At 44.7% G+C, this 26,557-nt stretch overlaps 1 protein-coding gene across 1 annotated transcript in view; it reads left to right on the top strand.

Moving 5' to 3' along the window:
- Hydin (HYDIN axonemal central pair apparatus protein) overlaps window positions 1-26,557 on the top strand; it is a 362,032-nt gene that overhangs the window by 101,031 nt on the left and 234,444 nt on the right. Inside the window, exons 9-10 of the mRNA XM_028891069.2 lie at window positions 7,516-7,699; window positions 22,673-22,772. Coding sequence (XP_028746902.2) covers window positions 7,516-7,699; window positions 22,673-22,772 — 284 coding nt within the window. The remainder of the gene's footprint in view (window positions 1-7,515; window positions 7,700-22,672; window positions 22,773-26,557) is intronic.

The raw sequence follows: 26,557 nt of genomic DNA on the forward strand, positions 1-26,557 counted from the left end.
GCAAAGAAAAGCCTTTCCTGCCTACAGACGTCACTGGACCTCAGGGTTTAGAAATGCCAATGATGTGCTTTTCTTCTTTAATTATTAATATTATGTAACTGTATGAAACATAGAATGCCCATGATGTGCTTTTTTTCCTTTAACTATTAATATTATATAACTGTATGAAATGTGTACAGTTAATAAATGCTAACAAAATTGGGAAAATTTTTAAAAGGAAATGCAGCATGTAAAAATGCAGGGGGAGCAGCCTCTCCCTTGCCCCATTTGCCCTGACTCTGCAGCTGACGGTGTGTGCTGAGCAGGCAGTGGACAGGCCCAAGCACATGTAAAGCTGGAGTCAGTGGGGACAGAGGAGGTGAAAGGGGAGTTCCAGCGGCCCAGCTGCCCTCCTGGGAGAGCCTTTTAGAGAGGAGGAGAGAACGCAGCTTTAATTTCAACTGTTTCTCCACATGCTGCCTGTGGTTATAGCGCGGCACTAGTACCAGGCCAGTGTCCAAAAAGTATCTAGAAGTTAATTTTAACAGTTAAAGTTAAAAAGAAAAGAGAAAGAAAGGAAGGGAGGGAGGGAGGGAAGGAGGGAGGGAGGGAGGGAAGGAGGGAGGAAACAGCAGGTGTGGAAGGTGCCAGACCATCCAGAATAGACCTTCAGACACAAGTTCTGTCACCACCTTGCTTCCCCCGACACTCACAGACTTAGCTTATCAATATTGTTTTTTGTTTGTTTGTTTGTTTACCTGTTTTATTTGTTTGGCTGGTTGGGTTTTTGTTGCTTTGTTTTGACACTAGACCTTATGTATCCCAGGCTGGCCTCAAACTCACTGAGTAGTCAGGGATGACCTAGAATTCCTAATCCTCCTGCCTCTTAGAAGGGTTTACAGGTATATACTACTTTGCCTGGTCTTATCAAGTACTGATATTCAACTCAGGGCTTTGTACATGCTTGGTAAGCACTCTAACAACTGAGCCATATTCCTGGCCCTGTGTGTGTGTGTGTGTGTGTGTGTGTGTGTGTGTGTGTGTGTGTGCATGTGTATGTCTGTGCATGTGTGTGCGTGTACACAAGCTTGCATATGTGTGTGCATGAGTGTGTGTGTGCATATGTGCATGTGTGTGTGTGCATGCATGCTCACACTTGAGTGTATACATGCACATGTAGACATCAGAGGTTGATGTTGGTCAACTTTCCCAGTCACTCTATACCTTATTTTTTGAAATGAGGTCTTTCATGGAACCTGGAGCACTTGGACTTGGCTGGACTGGCCAGTAGTCCCCAGGGATTCTCCCATTTACACATTCCCAGTGCTGAGATTATCACATGTATCCTGTGCCCAGCTTTATATGAGTTCTGAGGAAATGAGCACCAGATCTCATGTTTCCCTGACAACGCTTTATCAACTGAGCCATCTCCCCAGCCCCAATCCCTCTTTTCACTGTGTCTATTGTATAAAGTAAGTTTTCTTAGACACTTCCATTTCCGATGTGTACATAGTGAACTATGATTGTATTCACCCTCTACTGTGCTTATGTTTTCCTGTTCTCTCTTTTCCACATCCCAGTGGTCTCCATTCTGGTTTCATGCCTTTTATTTTTCCTTTGCCCAGCTTCTGCATACAAGAGAAAATGTGCAATACTTGCATTTGTGGGGCTGATATATTTCACTTAATGTGATGCTCTCCATCCAGCTGTGTTCCTGCAGATGTCGTAATTGCATTCTTCTTTTATGACTTGATGAGGCTTTACTATGCAATAATACCACTTTTACTCATCCATATTGTCTGTCTATACCACTTCTAGGTATATGGCTAGGAGAATCAGTTAGCTCGCCATAGTGGTATCTGCATATCACAGTTATCACAGCCCTGTTCACAGGGTCATTTAGGGTCATGCCCAGTTTTTAAACCATGAACTTGAAAAGCGGCTTTAGATCTCTAACTAGGATTATCTTCACTTTCTCTTTGGGTGACATATATCAATGGAACTTGTGTTTCCCTCAGATAGATTGATTTATCTAAACAAAGAGTCTACTGACTAATACCTTGCCTTCTTTCCCTCTTCTAAGCAAGTCACATCATGGCTGATCTTTAACTTGACCAACAGTGGGCTCTTCACCCTTTCTTGTTCTTTGATGCATTCCCAAGCATGCCTCAACTTTTATAAGATTATTTTCACCTTGGGCTCTTGTCTCTGAAATAACTGCCAGCTATTCTCTCCAAAACAAGGCTCTGTGTGCCTCACTAACCAGTGAGTGTGGATGGTGGTACATAGGACGATGGTGATGGTCCCCTCTTTTGCACATTCTCAGGTTGTGCCCCAGGCCACACATGAGCAGCATACAGAGCAGAGGTCCGCCCATGCCCCCCCCCCAAGCAGTTGCAAGGTCATTAACCAGCAGGACAATGTCTCTCTTGTGTTCTCTAGCAAGGCCCATGCAGTTGTCCCTGACCTGGTCTTTTGTATATGTGATGCTCTTGCTCCTGATGAGGACAGCACCTTCTTGCTTAGCTCCCCTCCCTCCACCAGCATCTCTAGTTTAAATTGCAGAGAGAAGGGTTGATCTTGGTCCTGAACTTGGCATAGAGGAAGCCTGTCTTTAGACAGAGACACATTTCCAGGGATTAAATGTCCCCTTTCAACATCCCAAAGACCTAAGATAGAACGTTAGTGTGAATTCACAAAATGAAACTCCAGTGTCTATTTGCAAAGAGGCTTCCATCTCATCCCGAGGCATTTATCTACAAGTACTGAAACTTGGCCTCAACTCCTGTTCCATCCATCATGGTATCTTGCCCACAAAATCTTGGTGAACCAAGACATGGCTGTCTCTTTTCCCAGTGGAGGAATTTCAGCCCCTACCTGTTCTGTTCTGGGAAGGGTGATCTTCCTCTCCACTGGTCTTACAGCGTTAGAACCTTGGGACATGTATCCAGGCATAGAAACATGGGGTTATTCCCAGGCTTCAGGTTCTGGCCATGAAGATGTCCCTCCTCTAGGAAGAAGTTCTGAGCTTTCAAAACAAACAAACAAAACACCTTCAGAATCTGACATTAAGGACCCTTTTAAGAAATTACCTTTTTGTTCTATTTCTTGATGTTTCTCTGGAGCTAGAAAAGACATTAATCTCTTCAGAAAGAACTGCATCCTTCCTGCCTGCCGTCCTCAGCCATGTTTGGCTGGATGCACTCTGCCAGAGTCTTTCAGACATATTCTCCTCACGTTCCCTGTATTGAGACTCAGTGTGGGCTTTTACGGATTTTTGCTCCCAATATCTCCAGCAGGGTCACAGTCATTGTTTCAAGAGCAGGTGGCTGTAATTTTACATTTGCTTAAGACCTCACAGCATCCTCAGTGGACAACCTACACTGTGGTTAGCATGGATTTATTTCACGGCATTCAGTTGTACAAAATGATATATCTCTCTAGTTAATTCAAACTTAATTGATATTTGAGCCTGCCACCTGGGTTACTGTAATAAGTTTGATTTCAGTTATGTTTGGGGGCGCCTTCCCCAGTGTCTTAAAAAAAAAACAACTCTGAAGATTTAAATGGCACCTGGTAAACAGGACAGGAGCCTCTAGACCCGCATTTATCACAGAGCCCCTCACTGTCTAGGGTCACACAGTCCATTTGAAGGTGATGGCCCCATTGGCTCCATTTACATTTTCCTGTGTTAGGCAGACCTGGGAGTGTTTCTCCTACCTCTGAAGGCCATGACACTGACTTTTTAGTCTCTTCAACACCCATTTACCAACTCTGTCAGTCACGTGTCTCACTGCGACAGAATACCTGACTCAGAGAGCAAGAGTCTCCTTTGGCTCACAAGTTGGGGGACAGCCCGTCATGACAGGGAAATCATGGAAACAGAAGTGGGAGGCAGCTGGTCACTTTGCATCCACAGTCAGGAGGTAAATAGTGACTAATTCTTGTGTTCATCTCACTTTCTCCTTGGACTGGTGCCACCCACAGTGAGGGTGAGTATTCCTTCCCAATTAAGTCAATCTAGATAATCCCTCCCAGAAATACTCAAAAGGGTCACGTCCTGGGGATTTCTATATCTCGTCAAGTTGGCACTGTTTATCATTACACTACCTTTTATGGGATGCTGCAAGGGCTGGTCTCTACTTACTGTCTGAAGGCCATGGGTTAGCAGCCACCAGATCATCTGTAAAGCAGGTAAAATTCATATACTTACTGAAAAAAAAAGGATGGCCTGTTTTAAAATGCTTCCTTATGAGACGTCTCCTCATCTATAAAACTGAGGCACCTCTGAGGCAAGAAACTATGATTATCAACAAGTCAAGATGGTGAAGCCACGCACAGCTGAGTAGCACCCTGTAGGCATCAGTGTCGCTCGGGATTGTTGCACCTGTCCCCTGCAGACTCTCATCTACATCTCCAGTTCTTCCTCAAGGACAGAGAGAAGGACATCTGGGCTCTCACTTCCCTCCTTCTGCCTGGGACTGGCTGCCACTAATCCAGGGTCCATAGAAAAGGAGAAGCATGTGGGAATTGTTGTTTCATTTTCTAGTGGAAGAGTTGAGTTCATTGTAACCTTCTAATCCTCGTCATCCTCACAGACACAAGACATTGTATTTGTTCTCTTCCGTCCCATACCCATTCCTATGAACTAACTCTCTGGGAGACACCATTCTAATATGTCAATGTATGTCTTTTTATGTGCACCTACTCTCATGAAATATATATTGTTTCAGAAATAGGTATTTTCTTCTTTTTCTTTTTAAACTAGGCTGTGTTTTAAGGCCCTTCCTGGTACTGTGTGTATCTAACTCACTGCTCTGGCTGCTGCAAGATGCCCTGTTGCACCCCACCCTTTCCCCATGCCTCTGCAGCGATGGAACCCTGGGCTCCCTCATGCTGTGTTACACCCCATCCTTTCCCCACGCCTCTTCAGTGATGGGACCCTGGGCTCCCCGTGCTGTGTTACACCCCATCCTTTCCCCACGCCTCTTCAGTGATGGGACCCTGGGCTCCCCGTGCTGTGTTACACCCCATCCTTTCCCCACGCCTCTTCAGTGATGGGACCCTGGGCTCCCTCGTGCTGTGTTACACCCCATCCTTTCCCCACGCCTCTGCAGCGATGGAACCCTGGGCTCCTTCATTCCATCTTACACCCCATCCTTTCCCCACGCCTCTTCAGTGATGGGACCCTGGGCTCCCCGTGCTGTGTTACACCCCATCCTTTCCCCACGCCTCTCCGGTGATGGAACCCTGGCTCCCCGTGCTGTGTTACACCCCATCCTTTCCCCACGCCTCTTCAGTGATGGGACCCTGGGCTCCCTCGTGCTGTGTTAGCATCTCAGGCTACCATGAAAAAGTCTGCGGTGCTCAATCTGAGAACTGATTCTCACTGAATTTTTGACTCGACTTGTTTTCTAATTTAAGTGAAACATGTTGTGGATGTACAGTTTTTTTTTTAAATTGCATCTATGATTAAGATAAAATCAGTTCTAATCATATGACCCAAAGAAAAACCTAAGAAATATTTTAGTATCTGTAAATTTATTCCTTTGCAAATGAGTATTTTTTGTTTACTTTTTTTAAATTAAAAAAATTGGGGTTTCTCTATATAGAATATTTCATAACTTGATTTTTTTATCTTCAAAAAAACATGCAAAGTGGACTGGAGAGATGTCAGTGTGGTTAAGTGCACTCACTGGTCTTTCAGAGGACCAGGGTCTAGTTCCCAGCATCCACATGGCAGCTCACTGCTATCTATAACTCTAGCTCCAGAGTATCTAAAACCCTTACATATAATTTACCCACTTTTCTTCCCCATGCTTCAAAGGTCAATATAACTGTATCTGTATTTTCATCTATGGTTGTTTTAGAATTTCCTACTGCAAGTGGAGTTTCTTGTTTCAAACTTTATTAGTTACTTTCTATTGCTGAAATAAAACACTACAAACAAGGCAACTTATTGAACAAATTTTAACCAGCCTACGTTTCCAGAGGGTTAGAGTTCATGATAGTGGAGGGAAGGTGTGGAGGCAGGAGAGCTCACATCTCAAACTGCAAGCAGGAGGCAGAGAGCACACTGGAAATGACATGAGTCTTTTGAAACCTCAAAGCCTGCCCCCAGTGACACACCTCCTCCAACAAGGCCACACCTCCTAATCCTTCCCAAACAGCTTCACCAACAAGGGACCAAGCATTCAAACGTGAGCCTATGGGGGGCCACTCTCGTCCAAACCACCACACAGATGGTGTGTAATTTGTAAGCCTTTCAGAGAGTTGTCAACTAGCAAAATAAAGAAGAACTGGGTTCCTTTCTTTCCGAGCCGATATGGCCGGTGGCATAGGAGGACGGTTACCTTGGATACTGCTTCCCACCTAGCAGTACAAGGGAAGCATAGGCTGCTTTCTTGCTTGGATCCAGAATACACCGGACCCATTTATCTGATTTCCTTGTGTTATATAGCCAAAGGGCTCGGAATACTGAAGTTATTTAAAAGAACCATTGACAAAATGCAGCCTCTGGTTTGTATGAGACAGGAACTCGGTGACCTCAGGGGCCACTCAGTACTCACTTGCTACGTATGCGCAGTCACCAGGGTCACAGCAGTACAGTGCTGGGAACAGGAGCGTGTGTGTGTGTGTGTGTGTGTGTGTGTGTGTGTGTGTGTGTGTGATGGAGTGGAGGAGTGCAGGCCAGTCTGCAGAGTCCAGGTGAAAGGTCACTCAGAAAGGTGAGGGCAGGAAGGAGAGGGTTGGAAGAGGCTGTCCTCCCACTGACCATGGCAGAGAGTGAGAACTAGAGAGCGAGTGAAGGAGCATCTTTGGGTGTGGCTCAAGCATCTTACAAGCTTGGCATCTTAGAAATGCGAATGTGTGACAGATGCACTGATGGAGCGCCTGCTCTGTGCCGGGAACGGAACCAGGGCCTGGGTCACCTTTAAACCCTGTTTCTTAGGTTAGGAACTCTGCTCCCATCATCTCTGTGTTGTTTTAGGGAACAAGCACTGAGGCTTAGAAGAATTGGGAAGCTCCCAGAAGTCTCAGAGCTAGGAAATAGATCGTAAAATCAGTGTCTAAACCCGGCCCTCACCAGCTCCTACATTCTATTCCCTAGATATCGAATAGCTGGGAAAGAATTAAAGCAAGGCAAGCTTAACAGGAACAAAATCATCCTTGCAATGTGAGAGGCAGAGCAGATGTTAAATAATTTAAAAATAAGCATGGAAAACACAATCACCTAAAAGGAAATATTTGTCCAGATACATGCTGTCTCAGAAGTAAACAGGAGGGATTTGGGTAGGGAAAGAAATCCCAGAGGACTTCTGGAAGGAGGTGACAAAAGATCACTAAACTTGGTCCCCAAAAGTTCTGAGAAGACAAAACAAGGTCACCTACTCATGCATTGCAGACTCAGGGCAAGGAAGGACCACCCCAGGAGATATGAGGATATTCCCAGGAGAGGAGACTGGAGGCGAGCACCTGTACACAATTCTTCATGGGAGTCCCATGGTGACCTTTACATGTCCTCATTTTCTTTAGGGTCTGTGATGATCTGAGCAAGGAGGAAAAGCTTGAAACCGACATGTTTCTTGAAGAGTGCATCTTGGATCCTTCTCTCCGAGAACGCCTTTCAATTCTCTCTCGCACCTTTGAGAACCAGAGGAAGCTGGTTCTGGGAGACAGCATGCTCTTTCTGAATCACATTTTCACCATCGAGCCCCTGGTGAGCACCTGAGTGAAACCCGACTATTTAGTGAACACCAGCGGGGGCGGGGGGGGGGGCGGGGGGGGGGGCCCGGGCTGCTTCCGCTAGGTTCTCCATTCTGGGCCTGACAAGCCCTGAGAAGCAGGGCCATGATTGGCATGAGACACTGTGTGAAGGGCGATGGCAAGAATGCCAGCAGGTCACACTTCCTGTGTACCTGTCACGGCGTTCCCCGCTTCCTACGGACTGCCAGGACGTGTCATTTGTGTATAAATCACCTGACAACAACCCTGAAAGACATCATTAAAGCCCCAATATAAAAATAAGGAAATGAGCCCTTAAGTCTCATAGCTTGCTTAAGGCCAAGCAGCTGGCGTCCATAGTTGGGAATTTAGCCCAGAGTAGTCTGACTCTAGAGCAGGACTTCTCAGCCTCAGCACCATTGATGTTGTAGATGTATAATTCTTTGTCTTGTGTGAAAATGCTTGTTTTCACCCACTAGAGGCCCCCGTGACCAGCATAACTCTCTTCAGTCACTGCTAGATGTCCCCATGCAGACAAAATCACCCAGGATTGAAAATGACTTTGTCCGCAATCTACTCAGTATAAACGGTTCTTGGTTATATGGTCTGTACTAGGCACCGTGTGCACCAGGCACCCATGAACAGAGCAGATCCAGTCCTTGACTTTACAGGTTATCTCGTGCCAGCTACAGTGGACTGATTCTATAGACCAAACTTGGTACCACTCTGCCCTACTGCCTCAACACAGAAGCAGTGGACCTGGAGAGGTGGTTAAGAGCACATACAGTTTTTCAAAGGACCCAGATTTGTTCCCAACTAGCTGTGACTCCAGTCTCAGGAGATTCTATTCCCTCTTCTGGCCTCACAGGCATCTGTATGTGCATGTACATATATATACATGATAGCATACACATACATACCATAGAGAAAAATAGTCAGTCTTTTTAGAAGGAAGTTTCTAGCAGCTGTGTGTGTGTGTGTGTGTGTGTGTGTGTGTGTGTGTGTGTGTGTGTCTGTGTGTGTGGTGTATATAGTGTACCTCATATATATGTAAGTGTGCACCTCATGCATGTGCACGTAGATGCCAGAGGGGGACATTATTAGGTGTCTTTCTCTATTGCTTTCTACTTTATTCCCTTAAGACAGGTTGCTCACCAAACCTGACACTCACTGCTTCAGCTGGACCAGCTGTCTAGTGAGCTGCCAAGACCCACAACACTCTGCTCCCCAGTGCTGGGATTACAGGCACGCCTGGTCATATCTGGCTTTCTTATATGGGTCCTAGGGATTTGAACTGAGATTTTCATGTTTGACTAGCATACACTCTTACCCACTGATCCATCCCCCAGCCCTGCTACCAGATTTTCAATCTGGTGTGTGCTATGTAGTAAGCTACCTCCTTCTTGCTCATTATATCCCACTTAACATGAATAGAACAGTTTAAGGAGAGCAACAGGAGTTGAGGAAGTCCAAAGCTCAATTTAATTGCCTCACTGTTGCTGTTTAAGCCAAATGGAGAAGAAACTTGTAGGAAGTTGTAGACGAAATTCTAAACAGTCTTAGTAAATTTAAGAAACACAGAGCCAAATACAGGGGTAACAGCTGAAGAGATCAGAGAATTAGCGAAGGGCCACTGACTACCTTTAACTTACCACCACACTGTAGTTTCCCACACGAGAGAGCTTCTTCCTGCCTAACCTGTGCTTTTATTGCTTTCCTGTTCTGCCTTCTCATTGGCTCTAAGCCCAGCCACATGACTTCCTTGTCACTGCCTGTCTATACAGACCTCCAGGTCTCTATGGTTGGTACTAGGATTAGAGGCTTGTGTCACCAAGCTTGGCTGTGGCCTGGACCACATAGAGACTCTGTCTGCCATGTGATCGGATTAAGGGCATGTGCTACCACCGCCTGACTTCTGTTCCTGGCTCGCTATGACCTCTGATCTCCAGGCAAACTTTATTTATTAACATACAAATAAAATCACATTTCAGCACAATTAAAATATCACCACAGGAAGTGTCACTGTCTTAGCAGGTCATTGTCCTTGCATCTGTGTTCCCGTGGCTGAATAAGTTTGACAAACAACAGGCTCCATATATGCTGCGAGTCTCCAAGTCAGGGCTTTCTCCTTGGACGCATCCTCTGGGTGGATGTTTCGTATGACCTATTGTGTGTCACTGGAAACAGGAAGAATGGTACCCTAGGTCAGAGTAAGGTCATTGTCACAGTCTAGAAGTTAAAGAGAGCTTCTTGAAAGAAACCTAGAGTGGGTCTTGCAGGGCAGGACTTTGAGAGAACAAAATTGTGAGTGTTCATGGAATGGTTCATCCAAGGTCCCAAGAGCCAGTCAGTTCGATGGCAGTAAAAAGTTGAGTGGAAAATAAAGTTGGAGATGAGGTTGAGGCTGAGCCTTCTGTCATTTCAGAAAATTCTCCAAGGCACAGAACAACAAAGGAGTCTCCAGACGTTGTGGGGATAAGGCCAGCAAGAGGTTATGTCAGGATGAGACCCGAAATTAAAAATAGGTAAAGTTTGAAGACAGGGGAAAGGAATGGATTGCTGGAGTGAGCAGGCAAGTAGCTGAGCTGAGCTGAAAACAAGCAGACAGTCGAGGTGATTTCAGACACACTAAGGTCCTCAGGGTCCAGTGTTCTTCCCAGCTAGCAGTGAGAGCCAGGATGATCACTGTTCAGCTTGCTTCTTATTAATTTGTAAGAGTGGATGGCAGTAGGATCAGAAATGTGTGGTTGGCAGGAGTTGGGTGCAGCCCATGGGTAAGTCCTATCCATTCCCAAGTCAGAGTAGGAACACTAGAATGACCTCAGATCTCCTCCTGGGCTTCCCGCCTAAGCCAGAGCTGGGGGTGTGTGTTAAATCATGGCCTTTGATTTGCTTTTGAATCCTGGTGAGCCTCTGAGTTGGCATTCCCATCACAGGGCATCTTCTTGCCGTTGGGAAGCAAACCATTTTCTTTAATAACACACAGACATGTACTTTTAAAGTAAATAAGCCAATTTATATTATATAGAAAATAATACCATAATGAAACTCTGAAAAACTCATTTCCAGTTTAAGTGGTCTTTGTGGACTCCATGATGCCTTTTGCCTTTTCCATACACTGTTTGGTTTTCTTCTGATTATGGTTTTCACTAGTGGGCTCTTGACAATTTTTTTTTTAAACAAAGAGCATGAAGGCATGGAACCCTGCCAGGGTCTTCCTCCAGTAATTCTGATGAGACAGCAGCTCTCAGTGTCAGGCATGGTAGATTTTTTTTTTTTTTACAATTATTAACACATACTAATTGTACATACTAATGGATTTCACTATGATGTGACCATTCATTATGCTTCAGTTATATCTACCCTCCTAACTTCCCTCTCGCCTTCCTGCCTCCCTCTTCCCTGGTCCCCTTACCTTCCTTAGTAGTTTCTAGCACTTCAAGGTCACCTTTTGGCTTCTCCTACCTTGTATGTGTGAGGGAAAGCATGTGGTTACTTGGCTTTCTGACTTATTTCACTTAACATGGTGACCCCTACTTCTATCCATCTTCCTACAAATGACTTGATTTTATTGATCTTTATGGATGAACCATATTCCATTGTGTGTATAGACCACATTTTCTTTATGTGTCCATCTGTGGATGGGTATCTAGGCTGATTCCACAGCTTGGTTATTGTGACTAGTGTTTAACAAACGTGGGTATGCAGGCTTCTTTTATGTGTGCTGACCTCCTTTCCTTTGGGTAATGGCATATACGGGTATATGGTAGTTCTCTTTTTATATTTTTAAGTATGGTCCATATTGTTGTCTATCTATAGTAGTTATATTCATTTACATTCTCAAGGTAAGTTATTGATTGATCTTAAATCTCCTGCTTGAAGATCTGATCCTTCTATAAAATACAGATTGTGTCCATGTCATGTAATTCTACCTTTAAATTACTTTTGAAGCTATTTTGTGAGAAAATCCTGTCATTTCTGTAGCTTCATAGCACACGAGTTTCTTCCTGTACAGAGCCTGGCTTTCTCAGACAGGTGAATGAGCTACAGTAATCTCAGCTGAGAGCTTTGGGAGAATTCACAGAAGAGATTGGAACCAGACATTGGAGAAAGGCTATGGTTTAAGTGGATGGGGAGGAGTGTTCCCAGTTAGAGAAATCATGGAAGCCATGGGGAAAGGAAGCGCTCTGTTCCCAGCAGGATGAAGAGCAGCAAGCAGAACAGTTTCTGCTTTAGAAGCTGGTTTGTGGGGAGGGTGGCCTATCATGTTCAGCCTACAGCTCCCTGTCTCCCGCTGTGCTTTTCTGGAGACACTGGATCTGAGAGAAGGTGTTGTGTATTCTTTGCAAAATCAGTTTGGGGGCCAAACAAATTGGGGCTATGTGGAAAGAGAAAGTGGCTGTCTGCGTGGCAGAATTCAAACAGTACTTCGTCATGAGCAGATCCTTCCCACAGAACACACACTGGAGCTGACATTCTGTAGGCCTCAGTTTGGCTGGTGCTGATGAAGATCTGAGACCCATTGCAGGAGAGTGGGACACTCAACAGGGATTGGAAGGTTTACCCTGATACCCATGTGTGGCTTGAATTGGAGGAAGGTGGATAGAGGAAGAGTTGGATGGTATAGGTCAGTCAGTGGAAGGTGATGGAGGACAAGGGGCATAATAAACTGTTCTGCAGCCAAGATCAGGATGATTTCATGAGGGTAACCGTGACCTGGAACAGTCCCAGGGTACTTGGAAAGGAAAGGAGATGACAGATATGAGATATGGTCCAAAAGAAGACACAGCGTGCTTTTTGATTGGTCATTGAGATTGAGACACTGTAAGGGTGGTAGATCTCACAAGCGACTGGAGGAATTATGACGTCTTTGATAGAAATTGGCAAATTAATAGTTCTGGTCTGGGTCTTGGCTTTGCAGATAGTAAATGTGGCCTAAACTAGCCATCTGCTCTCCCTTGACTGCGGGCTCATTATACACTAATGAACTGTGAATATTGGGAATGGGCCAGTCTTATCTTTTTTGACTCATAAATTCTGTCTTTAATTTGGAGTCACATTCTGAGCTCCTAAGACCAAGAAATGCTTTATCCTCATCCCCAGCACCTGGTTCAGTGCTAATAAGTGGTGTATGGATATATAGCAATCAAAAAATAATGAGGTTGGCTCTGAGCATGTCAAATTTGAGATTACTACAGATGTCCAGGGAGCTTCAAAAACACAGAACTAAAATTGGTGCTGGAAGAGGTCCAGAGAACTCAGGACCAGAAGCTCTCAAGATCTGTGAGGCTACTGTAAAGGTCTTTATTGAAGACATGGGAGTTCTAAGAGCAGGGGGATAAAGGGCAGGCTTAGAGGCTTACAAGAGCATCTCCATGCAGCCACCTCAAGGGGACCCAGGAAGAGAGTAAATGCTGGGGTCTCAGAGTGTGCAAGAGAAGCACACACCTCTGAGAGCTTCCTCCACACCCAGGGCACCTGGTCCTGCCCCGTTGTCTACTGAACTTCTCTTCTGAGTATTGCTCACCGTCAGGTCTCTTTTGTCAAATGGTCACTCCTTACTTTCTGACAGCTTAGCTGTGCATTGCTAATTAGCTTTCTTCTGTGATGTGATCCCAGTTAAACGGCTTCTTGCTCTGAGTTGATCTTGCAGCAGACGCAGAAAAGATGAGGAGCAAGCAGTGTTACCAGCTGATCTAATAACCGAATAGTCATATTCTACCCAAATAAATAAAGCAAAAGGTCGTTAGCAGGGGGAGAGACCACCTTGCCTTCTCATGGGCTGACTGTTTTGCCTCTGGCCATGGAGGAAGAACAGCACATTCAAGTGAGGTAAGCATAAAAGAGAGACAAAAGCAACCAACAAGCAACAATAACAAAAAACAGAAATAAAAACAATCTCATCTCATGTTATCAGGTCTACATCTATAGAGCTTTATTCTTCAAACACGTCGGCTAAGACTAAAGTTCAGCTTAGTCCTGCTTATGCGCTGTGGCCCTGCATATTAAGTATTTTATGAGAACATTGTCCCAGTCTCAGAGACTCTTCCCATTTAAAGCAAGGAAATTCAAGACCAGGAAATCATCAGTCCTGACCCCAGAAGTGGTGATGGGCTTGAATTTAAATCTCATTTGATTGATATTATCATATGAGGAGTAGTTTGGTTCAATCCTGTAGGCCCCAAATTCTATAGCAGCAAGTTCCTACTGTGCTCCCAAACCGCCTCACCATTTGGTCCTTTGATGGTTTGAATGAGAAGGCCCCCAAAGGGTCATGTTTGGATACTTGGTCCCCAGTTGGTGGATTAGGAGATATGAACTTGTTGGAGGAGGTATGCCATTGTAGGCGAGCTTTGAGGTTTCAAAAGACTCCTGCCATTCCCACTTAGCTCTCTGTCTCCTGCTTATGGGTCAAGATGTGAACTCTCAGCTATCCCACCTACCGTAGCTTTGCCCTGCCATCATGGACTCTGACCCCCTGAAACCAGAAGCCCCATCAAAATCTTTCTTTTCCAAGTCGCCCTTAGTCATGGTGTTCTGTCACAGCAAAGAAAAGTAACTAAGACAGGTCCCATGTCTTAGCAAATTTCTCGTGCCCGTTCTTTGTGAAATGAGGCCATAAACACAGCCACTGGGTCTGCTGCTTAAACTCTGAGGAGTTAGATTTGGTTATCTTGAGATAGCCACAGAACCACAGAGCCCTAGGCCTGTTGATGTCTCCTATTTCCTCAGGATATGGACAGAGGGGAGGCTGGCCACTACTCTACTGATGCAGGGCTTGGATTTTGTCCTTTGTGGGACTTAGAAATGTCCTTTGTGTGGAAAAAAAGAGGGCACTAAGGACCCAGATTAACCAGGAGACAGAAGACCAAAAGGAATTTTGTGAAATGGTAGTTATTTATCTATGGATATTTTACAGCCATTAGGATAACTGTGTACTCATTAGAGCCTATGAGACATAGCTATTTACTTCAAGTTTTCCATATATCAATTTTTGATAACATCTTGGCATATTAATGTCATTAGCTTGGCTCTCTCCATTTATTGCTGACCAGGAAGGCATGGGACTATGCAGACTCGTGGTGATTTGTCAAGCCACCCACTTCCATATGAGATTTTCCCCATCTTCAGAAAGAACCTGCCATACTGAGTCTATTATGCATGTTTTGTGCCTTCCAGAAAAGCAAATGGAATCAACTGTTTCATAAATATAATATTCAGTTGTGCCAGGCAGACCACATCTGGCCGAACTTTGATGATCTCGTTCTGTTATTTCCTCTGCTCAGGTCTCCTGAGTACCCCTGAAAGAGAGAAATTCAAAAGACAAAAACTCAATTCTGGAAATTGAAGGGTGAGAGAATATCACCAGGCAAAAAGAGAATTAAACTTTTGCTTCCCATGGGCGACCAGCAATCCTGAGATCTCAATACAGATGTAACCATCCTGTCTCTGAACTGTGATGCTCCTGGCACAGGTCACATGTTGAAGACAGCAATTTTCTGAACATGGAACACTTGTTTTTTTCTCAAAAAGAAAAGTCTGAATATATCAAGATATTTTCCCAACTAGCGCCTGCTGCACATCTGAAGTGTTTGAGCTGGCCCAATATTCCTGCTCCCCTTACCCTACATCTCCTCCATCAGAGTAGACTTAACCCAGCAGCCCTAGGGAAGCCAAAGCCTCACCTAACTGAGCTTTCAAAGGGGAGAGACACTGGATCACTTCTTCATCACTATGCGAGTAATAGTAACCCGTGCTCTGATGTTATTTAAGCCTGAGAGAAATGTGCTGTTCTAGCAATTCAGACTTGTAAAGCACAGCTCAAATTTAGTTTACTTGATCCTTTTCCTCATTCAGCAGAGTGGGTGAGCTCAGCAGAGCCAGGTTGGGTGCAAGTCCAGATGGCTAGCAAGAAGAAAGACTCGGTGCTTTTTGTCCCCGGCTCCAATCATTAGCTCTGACTCACAAGGCAAACACGTGGGTGCTGACTCCTTGGAAATGGACACCAGGAAGGAGCCCAAGGACACGGATCTGCTGAGAGCAAACTGCCCTTGACAAGCTCTGCCAGTGTGCTTGGCCCCCTACCCCCCACCCCCACTCCCCACCCTCGTTCATTAGGATTCTCCTTTCAGGTCTTCGTGCTAAGGCCCACTTTTTGGCAATTGTACCAGAACATTCACTATTGTGTTGAAGAACCAGTGTGGGTGGAAAGAGGTCCAGGGAAGCCTTAGAAAGAGCAAGGTTGCTCATGGCTCATTAAATTAGTTAACACCTTTCCTTTCTGGGAAAGAAAGACTTGGACATCACACATGGCCACCTCTACCAGCTAAGGACGCCGTGGAGTTCTGTGTGTTTGAGCTGAAGATGGAATCAAGGCAGAAAGTGCCTGTTGTGAAGCTTCCTCTGCCAGAAGGACAGATCATAGAGCTCTCTCTCGGGAACTTTCATGGGCATTATTTTGAAAACCATAACTTGGCTTGACTTACAGTATCTTGTCCCGGCTGAAGTAACTGAGTAGTCGATCTCTTTGCAAGCCTTGTGTCAATTTGGTCTTTTCTTTCAACAACAAGAAGGATAGTTTACTTGTCATTTTTTTATACTTCCATACTGTATTTGGTCAGTTGGTATTTACACCAAGTGTCATTAAAGGTAGCCAAAGTTTTTGTTATTGATTGGATCTGTTGTGAGTAGTAGAAAAGTTTACAGCATTTTGTGGGTAGATTGGTCATTGACAGAATTTTGTCATTGAGGGTTGGGCAGATGGCTCCGTGTTTAAGAGTGCTTGCTGTTCTTGCAGAGGACAGGAACGAGTTCAGTTTCCATCCCCATATCCAGTGGCTCACAAAGGCCTGTAACTTCAGCTCCAGGGGGATATGATGCCCTCTTCTGGCCTTTGTGGATATCTTCATGTGTGTGTGCATACATACCTACATACATATATACACACACAGGCATACACACTCATAAATAATTTTTTTTTAAAAATCTTATTTTAAAAGTTCAAAACAGAAATTTGACTTCGAGAGCATGTTTTCATTTTCTGAGAAAATTTCTTTGTTTGCTTGCTTATTTTGGGAGATGGGATCTACTAGGCTCTTCTTAAACTCATAGCCTCAAGTGGTCTTTCTGCTTTAGCTTCTGGAGTAGCTAGAACTAGTGTGATTCTTCTTGTTGCATAAGGGAGATGATGGAGTAGTTGAAGATGCTTATGCCACCAAGCATGAAGGAAGTCACTTTATTTCGGAGCTCCACTTGGGTGTCTTAGGGTTTCTGTTGCTGTGAAGAGACACCCTGACCATGGTAACTCTTATAAAGGAAAACATTTAATTGAGGCTGGCTTACAGTTCAGAGATTTGGTCCATTGTCATCATGGCAGGAAGCATGGCAGCATGCAGGCAGACATGGTGCTGGAGAAGCAGCTGAGAGTTCTACATCCTGATCCACAGGCAGCAGGGAGAGATGGTCCAAGTGGGCATGGCTTGAACACACGTGCAACCCCAAAGCCCGCCTCCACAGAGACATACTTCCTCCAACAAGGACACACCTCCTAATAGTGCCACTCCCTATGGGCCAAGTATTTAAACACAAGTCTATGGGGCTATACCTATTCAAACCACCACAATACACTTGTCTCTTTGCAAATTAGAAATTGACTGGAAAGCTACACATCAGAATTTTTATTGTAAACATTGAGTCCTGCTTTCCAGATCAATCAAGAAAGTTAAATACACGTGTAACTAACTGTTCTTGTACTTTAAATTTCCACCTAGCAAGATTTTCAAGAAATGATTCTTCAAGGTTTTTTTTTGTTGTTGTTTTGTTTTGTTTTTTAAGAATTTTTGAAGGAGGTTTTCACAAAAGTCCCTTTGATCCAGTACAACTTTTTGAAAGTCTGTCAGCCACCTGTCTGCTAGCCCTTACACCTGGCTCTTCTGAGAATTTACTTTTGTATGTCCCCTCCACTTCATTACGATCACTTTTTCCTGCCTTTCAATGTGTCTAATTGAACATTTATTTATCAATTCATTCATTCATTCATTTGTGTGTGTGTTTGTGTGTGTGTGTGTGTGTGTGTGTGAGTGAGTGTGCCTGCTTGGATGTCAGAAGACAACTTGCTGGAATCAATTCTTCCACCATTACCCATTGAGACATCTAATTGGCACTATCTATTTTCATGTGTGTGCTGGACATTGAGTATAAAAGAATTGTAGCAGCTTCAGATGGCATCTGTCAGTTATTGAGGTTAGAAGACCCATCCTAAATGTGGGCTGTACCATTCCATAAGCTGGGAATAAAAATGAGAAAACGAACTGAACAGTAGCCATCTCTTTCTCCCCACTGACTGTGGATACAGTGTGACCAGCCACCTCCAGCTCCTGCTGCCCTGATGACCCTGCCACGATGGACTATACCCTGAAACTGTGAGACAAAGGAAACCCTTCCTTTAAAAATGTCAGTCATCGCCCGTGGCCACGCCTTTAATCCAGCATCGGAGCAGAGCCAGGCGATCTCTGTGAGTTCAGGCACTGGGTACAAGTGAGCTCCAGAAAGCGCAAACACGCAGAAACCCTGTCTCGAAAAACCAAAAAAAAAAAAAAACTAAAAATGTCAGTCATCTTTAAGGACACCTCTTTTGCCATATTTATCACCTGTCATGGCATCAGTGGCTGCATACTCAGAGCATCCAGATAGGCTCAACATGAAGTTGCTTGGTTCATTGTTTTTGTTCAGAAAGAGCTAGAAAGTTCCAAGAATAATAATATAATATTAGGATAATTAGCATGGACTTAACATTAAACTTAAAAATTCAAAGTTGATTCCTTCTAGTAAGTCATCTGGTTGATGAATGAAATACAATTGTCCTACTCAAAATAGAGCAGAGGAAAGACAAAGCATAAGAGCAAAGGGAAAACAATTATAGTAGAACTGGGGGCCACTGTATTTTTTTTATGTCAAGGTAATAGTGATAGATTGAGTCCTCTAAACTCAGGTTCCCATTTGGAGTGGGAAAATGGTCAGAGACTTAGCAGAAGGAAGCTGGAGCAGCAGGATCCTGGGAGGAGGCAGCTCCAGGGGTCCAAGGAGACAGGATATTGATGCTGGAGCCAGAAGGGAAATTTCTGAAGGTTTTGATTTTCTGAAATGTCAGAGCTGAGCAATAAAGAATGAGAAGGCATTTCCAGAAGCGTGAGTGGCCCAGAAGTTGATTTCAGCAGGACTAGTAAGATGAGATACGTCAAGGCAAGGAGTAGAGTGGGGCCATTTGGGGCTTACTGCCTGTTTGTAAGGTTTATCTTTTGATTTGCTAGGAAATGTCCTGCCTTTTTTTTTTTTAACCAACTTTTTTTTTCTAGAAAGAAGTAGAAGTTTCACTTTTTAATGAAGCCCAGCTGAAAAGTAGAAGTAGCGAACGGCCTCACACTACCAGCATCCTCCGAGGAGGAAATGGAATGCCCACACTTTTGTTGTGACAGACACTCAGCCCTATTAGTTCACTGTCACATGCTGTGACCCAGGAGAGGACTTTAGAGTAGCATTTGTCCTTGAGTTATCCCCCATGTTCAGAAAAAGATCAGGTTATGAGTGGATGCTGCAGACTCAGCAAAGCTGCTGCAGTTCTGCATGCGAAGGCTCCAGTGCAGGTCCTCATTCAATCGGAGCCCTATAGACTGGCTCCTTATGCTGGCCTTCTGTCACCAGAGGACCCTCTCACAATCTCACCTGGGTGTCAGTACCCCCTCTCCTGGGATCCAGGTCACCTCTAACTGTGTCTCACTTCCCCACCCTTCATTTTTACCTAGCAGACTCATTTGACCACGGCAGGTTCAAAAGTGTTTGGAGGCTCAGGCCATGCTCCCTTTTGTCTGTGCATACACCATGGACTCTGTGGCTTGGAGGCCATGAAAATGGTCTGGCCTACCCCAATTCATAAGGCTCCTTTTGTTCTCACATGTTCTGAAATAATCCGACTTCTAGGTCATCCTTTGGGGGGCCACTTCTGGCTACTCACATTTTTCTAGCATGGATTCTCTGGGGAACCAGAATGTCCCTTGGTACTTTGGTCAGTTTGTGTTGGAGCAAATTGACTGCATCTACTCAGTGTCTGGTCAGAGTGGGGTCTAAACACACCAACAGATTCACACCCATCACATGGATTAGGAAGACGCCTGAATCTCCAGTCATTCTTAGGAAGGAAACCCACTGGCATACCTTCAGTTGGCTGAAGATTTGGCTGAATGGCTGAGCCATATCTGCTTGGCCTGTCTGCCTTTTCTAGTACCAGTCAAAGGGCCAGGTATTTTTCATTTATCAGAAGGGAACGAATATTTGTTTCAAGGTCTTGCAAAGCTCTACAGTGAAATCTCTAAGTCTAGGAGAGTGCTTTGGACTTCCTGTCCCCTGTGAGATCTCAGGGGCCTCCCTGCCACCCCAATTGTATGTTTTGACAAAAAGAGCAGGAAGAGGGGCTTCAGAAATGAATGGTGTCTGATGCTAACTCTATAAGGTACAAGCAGAGCAGAGACAGCTGATTCACTGGACAGTAGCAATCACCTACCAAGAGCCACCTCTGCCTGGATGCTGGAGATGGAGGAGTGAGTGCCTAGCTTTCTTCTCTTGGACTTCCTGGGGATGCAAAACCACTTCATGACCTTTGTGGCCTCACTGTTGCTTCTTGGAGCCTTGGTATCCCCCCAACACACACTAAGTTCAGAGGGATACTGCCTGAGAAGGTCATAGATCATTCCGATTGCTCTCATAAATAAATCAAAACTGCCTCTAGTCTCCTGTTTTCCACTCTTGTCTGATGTTGCCTGTTCTTCAGGTGCTGGTGTTGAACCAAGGATCTTACCTCTGCAAGGTGATGAGGTCAGCCATTTGCTTTCCTCTCAATTCTTTATTCCCGGAGGATTTTTTTCCTTCCAGCCAGACTAGACCTGGTGTGCTTTGGGGACTGTCTGAAACTGGAGCCTAATTATTTATTAAGTTGTCTTGCCTTGATTTTCTATTGAGCTGTGTATAGATTTCTCAATGTGTTTAGTACTTGTGCTCATTCGGCCCTATTTCAAAAGCTTTGGGAAAGAGCAGATATTTTCCCCCTGCTTCTTCACCCTTTCAGTTTGGTCCTTCTAAATGGCATGGAAGTAACATGGATGGTGGGCAATCAACATCTAGGGAGCTCTTACTGAACACATGGCCTTTCCAGACCTTGGGGGCAGGGCGGGGCTCTCAGAATCAGGTGCACTTAGCACCTCTTACAGCTTGAGAAATTAACGAAGAGACACCAGATTATATGGTCAGTGCAATATTTTAAATCAGGGTTATATGGCTTATTCCATCACAGTAGCAAAACTTGGGTTTCTTACTATGGCTTGGGGTGGGTTAAATTAAAGCGAGAGATGGCTGACTGGGTCAGAAACGTTCTGATCTGGCCACTGTCCGCCCTTGGGCCATTACTTGGCTCCATAGAGCATTTCTGTTTGCTGTCACTTCCGAGTTAGGAAGGTTGTGCCTTTCCACTGAGAAAGTCAGGTAATTCTCCCTCCTAGGCTCCTGTGGACCTTATTTTTATAGGGACAACCTTTGTCATGTATGTTCATGTCAACACCCGGCTAATGGCTAAGCTCCCTGCAGTCTTGGCCTACCCTGTCTCCTCTGAAGTCCCAGGGCTGCGTAAGCATGGGGCAGATAGCAGATGTTCACTGAACACACATATTAAAAATGCCCTGTCCCACAAAGCGTGGTGACACACACCTGCAGTCCAGCACTTTAGGAGACAGAGTTAGAGGATCATGAGTGTGAGCCTAGCCTTGGCTTTGTAATAAAACTCCATTTCAAGAAAAAAAAATTATCCTTCCTAGTTTCTTCATTAATACATTTTATATTCATAAACTCACTGACATCCTCTTTAAAGCTTGTTCAAAATTTGTGCTTCTTGATAAGTTACCAAGAAGTGTAAGTCTACATCTGCTGAGTAAAATAGTGTTTTCTCATGTGCTGTAAAAGTGTTTCCTTCAGATTCCCAGGATTTCAGCCTTGGCGTGTGGTTTAGTGAGAATGTAAATTGGTATAGCCATTACCGAAAACAATGTAAGGTTCCCGAAGAAATTAAAAATAGAACTACCATGTGACCCAGAATCTCTCTTCTTGCTACAGACCCAAAGGAAGTAAACTTAGTATTGCACAGGCCCAGTCCCATGTTTCCTGCAACATGATTTAAATAGCCAACCTGGGGGACTACTTGAGTATCCATGGACAGGCAAATGGAGAAAGAAATGTGATATGTACAAACAACGGAATATTGTTCAGCCTTAAAAGAGATCCGCTGTTGGGTTGGCAAGATGCTCAATGGGAAAGGTACTTCCTGCCCAGCCTGACTGACAAGCAGAGTTTAATTATTGGGCTCCACATTGTGGAGGGAGAGAAGCATCTCCAGCAGATTGTCCTCTGACCTTCGTATGCACACTGTGGCATGCACTCATTTGCAAGAGTGTGTAAATAAATGCAAAACCCTTTAGGGGCATCTCTGACATTTGCAACAATATTGGTGAGTGAATCAGGCTGGACCCTGAAAGGCCAGTACCATACAGCATGTTTTTATATGTGTGTAGCCTTTAAAAACAGAATTGTGGAAACAAAGCGTAGAATGGCAGGTACCAGGGCTCAGAGGGTGATTATGGGCAAACAGGGAGGTGTTGGTCAAACAGCACAAATACACAGCCGTGAGTCCTGGAGATCCAGTGCACAGCGTGACACATGCAGTTAACACATGTGTTAGAAATCCGGGAAGAGTAGACCTGAGGTGCTCTCGTGGCACACCAAAGGTCCTGCTTAGGAAATGCATCTTGACTGTAAGGACCCTTTTGCTGTCCATACATGTGTCAAAACTTCATGTACTTTTTAAATATATGAAAAAACTTAGGGAATTATGGTTTGAAAACAATGCCTTCCTTTTTTGTTCATGTTTCAGGAAGGCGATGTCTGGCCTAACTCATCAGCTGAAATCACCGTGTACTTTAATCCCCTAGAGGCAAGGCTCTACCAGCAGACGGTTTACTGTGACATTTCAGGTATGAACATACAGAACATGTGTGCATGAATGTGTGCATGTGTGTGTGTTTGTATATTTATACATGTGTGTGTATATATATAAAATATATATGTATGCAAGTATATGTGCGTATGTATGTGTGTGTATGAGCTCACAGTGGTTGAGATACTTAGATGAAGTGAGGCAGTGGTGGCACACACCTTTAATCCCAGCACTTGGGAGGCAGAGGCAGGTGTATTTCTGTGAGTTCAAGACCAGCCTGGTCTACAGATTGAGATCCAGGACAGGCACCAAAATTACACAGAGAAACCCTGTCTCGGAAAACAAAACAAAACAAAACAAAAAACAAAACTTACCAGTTATAAAGTAGAGAAAACTTGGTTTTACAGTGAGGAGCACAGAAGAGGAGGGTCTCACTTATAGAATGGGTGGTCTCCCAGGACCACTCCACTAGGATGCAGTAAGGACACAGCATCCTGTCCGTGGTATCAGGACCAAACTACCTCAGTGGGTCAGATCCAGAGGATGCTTCCAGCAAACCAGCTGAAGCACAAATTGCCTGGATCTTCACAAACTTCAAGGCCATGGAAGTCGAGGGAGGGAGGAAGAACTGTTCGAGACCCGAGAGAGCAGCAACGTGATCCAGACTGAATGCATCGCTGCACAGAGCATCAGTGGGGAAGACAGGGAAGGTCTTTGTCCTTCTAGGGGACTCTTCTGTGTTTATCATCCGTCCATTGATTCAGTCATTGTTCGCCAAGACAGGATCTCACTTTGTAGCCTAAGCAAACCTGAGACTCATTGTGTGTGTAGTCCAGGCAGGCCTCAAACCCTCAGAGACCATAGCACAGCTTTCCTATGCTAGGATTTACCAACATAAACCACCACATCCAACTTCATGTTTATAAACCTTCAGAATTTTTAAAATGCTAATGGTTTTGAAAAATAGGCAGACAGCAAAATTAAAGAGTCAGAAAGTAGCCTTTTTCTCCTGTAATACTGTCAAGAAGCTTGCTCAGTGGTTTTTTTTTGGGGGGTGGGGGAAGTGCTTGCTAACACTTATATTGCTGTTTGTTGATTTACTAACTTCACACTAAAGTGATTAAACCACTAGCAATCCACGGAATCAGCTTAATGATCAAAGGATTTTATTTGGGGGTAAACTCACAGTCCCCAAATTTATCATAGGGTCTGGGAAAGCTGAGCTATGTCCCATGCTGAATGGCTTGGTCCAAGATCTCAGCATCCAAACCACGAGGTAGCCAAGACAATGCTGCATACGTGCATCTCAGGTCTTAAGGGTCCCATAGTGGCCACGCCCCAGGGGCATGTGCCTCAAGGTCACAGGCAGGTGTAACAGTTACAGCTGCCTCACCAGGGGCGGTGCTTCAGGGCATGGCTCAAACATCTACCTACGGCATCACACAATTCTCTTTGGTCTCCAATATGAAAGACAAGTATTTAGTTTACTTTTGTCTTCTATTTCCTCCCCTATGTTCATTGAGTTATAATTTGCATACAGTAAAAGTCACCCTGTCACTGCGCATTTTGACAAACCCGAGTACTGGTATCACCACCACCTGAGGATATAGAAAATCCCTATCACCCCACAAAGTTCCTTTATGCCCCTTTGCAGGCGACACTAAGCCCTATCTTGCCCTTGACAAGCCAGTTATTTTTGTTATATTTATTTTGTGAGTTTAAATTCTATATTAAACCCTAATGGTTTTGTTCCCTGGACTTTATAAAGTCTCTTGTGTGTAAAGATATCATTTCACCTGACCTTCCCAGCACTGTTCTGATGTCCTTCCCTTCCGCCTTTTATGAGTCTTTCTAGTTTTTTTTTAAATAAGTTCATTATTGATAACTGTAGTTAAGCCTACTATTGATTAACCTAGATGTCACTTGAAGACTAGATGTCCCTAAGGCCTCCACCAAGTCGTCTCCCCTTTATAGCCCATCAGTAACTTGTACGCCCACCTCTACTGTGTCATGTGTGGGCTGCCCAGGATAGTAGGGATGCTTTGATTATTGAAACTGGGAGGATGAGTGAGGAGTCCACAATCACTGAGGGCCCGTCTGCTGCCCAGATCCCACCATTCTCCATATCTGTGAAGTCCCTCTCTCCAGCCAGCCTAGACTGTGCAGCAGGATGGGCTGCCAACCCTTTGAATACGCCTATCACCTTAAATGTTACGGGGATCGTTTTCTTGCTTTCCTGTGTAGAGTTACCATCTATGTATTTTATTCATCCCTAAGCAAAATGGTCTTGGCGTCCTCTTTTTGAAGTTTGTATGTGGGACTCGTGCTGTATAGAGCCTATGTTGCAAGCACCAAGAACACAAAGCTGCTCAATAAATATTCAGTGAAAAAGCAAATAATTGAAACAAAAAATAACCAAATGGGTGGCTGCATTCTGGTTTGATTGGGTGTTTTCCTTGCACATGGAGGAAGGATTCTCATGACGGCCCTATGATGAATACAGAATGGATGAGGAGTTTCAGACTGGTATAAATCTCCTTCTGTGCTACAGACCAATATCCAGGACACCAGGTTCCTCAGAGAATCTGCAGGAAATGTTTGGCAGGGTGGCAGTGTTCAGATGCAGGCTGGAAACATGCCAGTATGTGGCCCCCATGCCACAGGTGGTGGGACCTCCTCCAGCTCCCTGGGGACACTGTGCTTGGCATCCTTCCAGGGGGCTGGCTGCTCTCCAGGAGGTTCCCAAACAATACACCACGAGTTGTATTCATCTATTGTTTCCTTTGTGGTTCCAAATTCTCCACAGCATTCTTGTCCTGGGTAAGCCGAATGTAATTTTTCCATCTGTGTGACAGTCTTCTTTATTCTGTTAGTCATTTACTAAAAGATTCGGTTGCCAAGGAAAGGCTCTGTTTATATACTAATTCCATATTATCATTCCTGTGAGTTCCGTGTAATTCCGTGTCCTTTGGAGGGCTGCTGATGATTGCTGGCTCTTATCATCAACCAGGTGGCAAAACCCCCTGGCCTTATGTCACGAAGAAACATTTGTTAAGTGGATAGAAAAGTTCCTCCCTGGCTTCTTTCCTTTTGTTTGCATGTGCTCGAAGCTACTGTAGTAGTTGGTTTTCTCACCTCTCTGCAAAATACCTGACAGAGCAACTTAAGGGAGGAAGGGCTTATTCCACCTCCCGGCTGCAGAGGATACAGTCCAGCATGGCACCGCAGAGGCAGCAGAGCTCACACCAGCGAGAGCAGATTGCCGAGACTCCTCACATCTCCGCGGACCAGGAAGCAAAATACTTGGGCTGGAAGTGGGGCCTGTAACCCTCCAGGCCTGTTCCCCAGGAATTACTTCTTCCAGCCAGGAACTTCCTAAAGGTTCTAAAGTCACCAAAAATAGCTCTGCCGGCCAGGGACCAAGTGTTCAAATGTGAGTCCATGGGGAACATCTCACATTCAAACCCCAAAAGGCAGCTCTGTTCATAGAAGAGTTCTGATTCTTCTTCACACTTTTTTAAAGGAAGCATCCTCTGTGTGTGTGTGTGTGTGTGTGTGTGTGTGTGTGTGTGTGTACCTGCGGAGGCCAGAGTTAGAGGTGGTTGTGAGCTGGCAGCGTGGGTGCTGGGAACCGAACTCTGGTCCTCTGCAAGAGCAGCAGGCGTCCTTCCCTGCTGCCATCCCCCCAGCGCCCACTCCACACCTGTAAAGACAGGGGGGAGTAGACTTCAGTTGCTACATTATCTCTCTTTGCTCTCAAGTTAATATTAAGAATTGCCTTGGGCTTTGGTATCTGTGGTTCCATTGTGATGGATTTACCTT

The sequence above is a fragment of the Peromyscus leucopus genome, chromosome 5 (assembly GCF_004664715.2).
Source record: "Peromyscus leucopus breed LL Stock chromosome 5, UCI_PerLeu_2.1, whole genome shotgun sequence".
NCBI lineage: Eukaryota > Metazoa > Chordata > Mammalia > Rodentia > Cricetidae > Peromyscus > Peromyscus leucopus.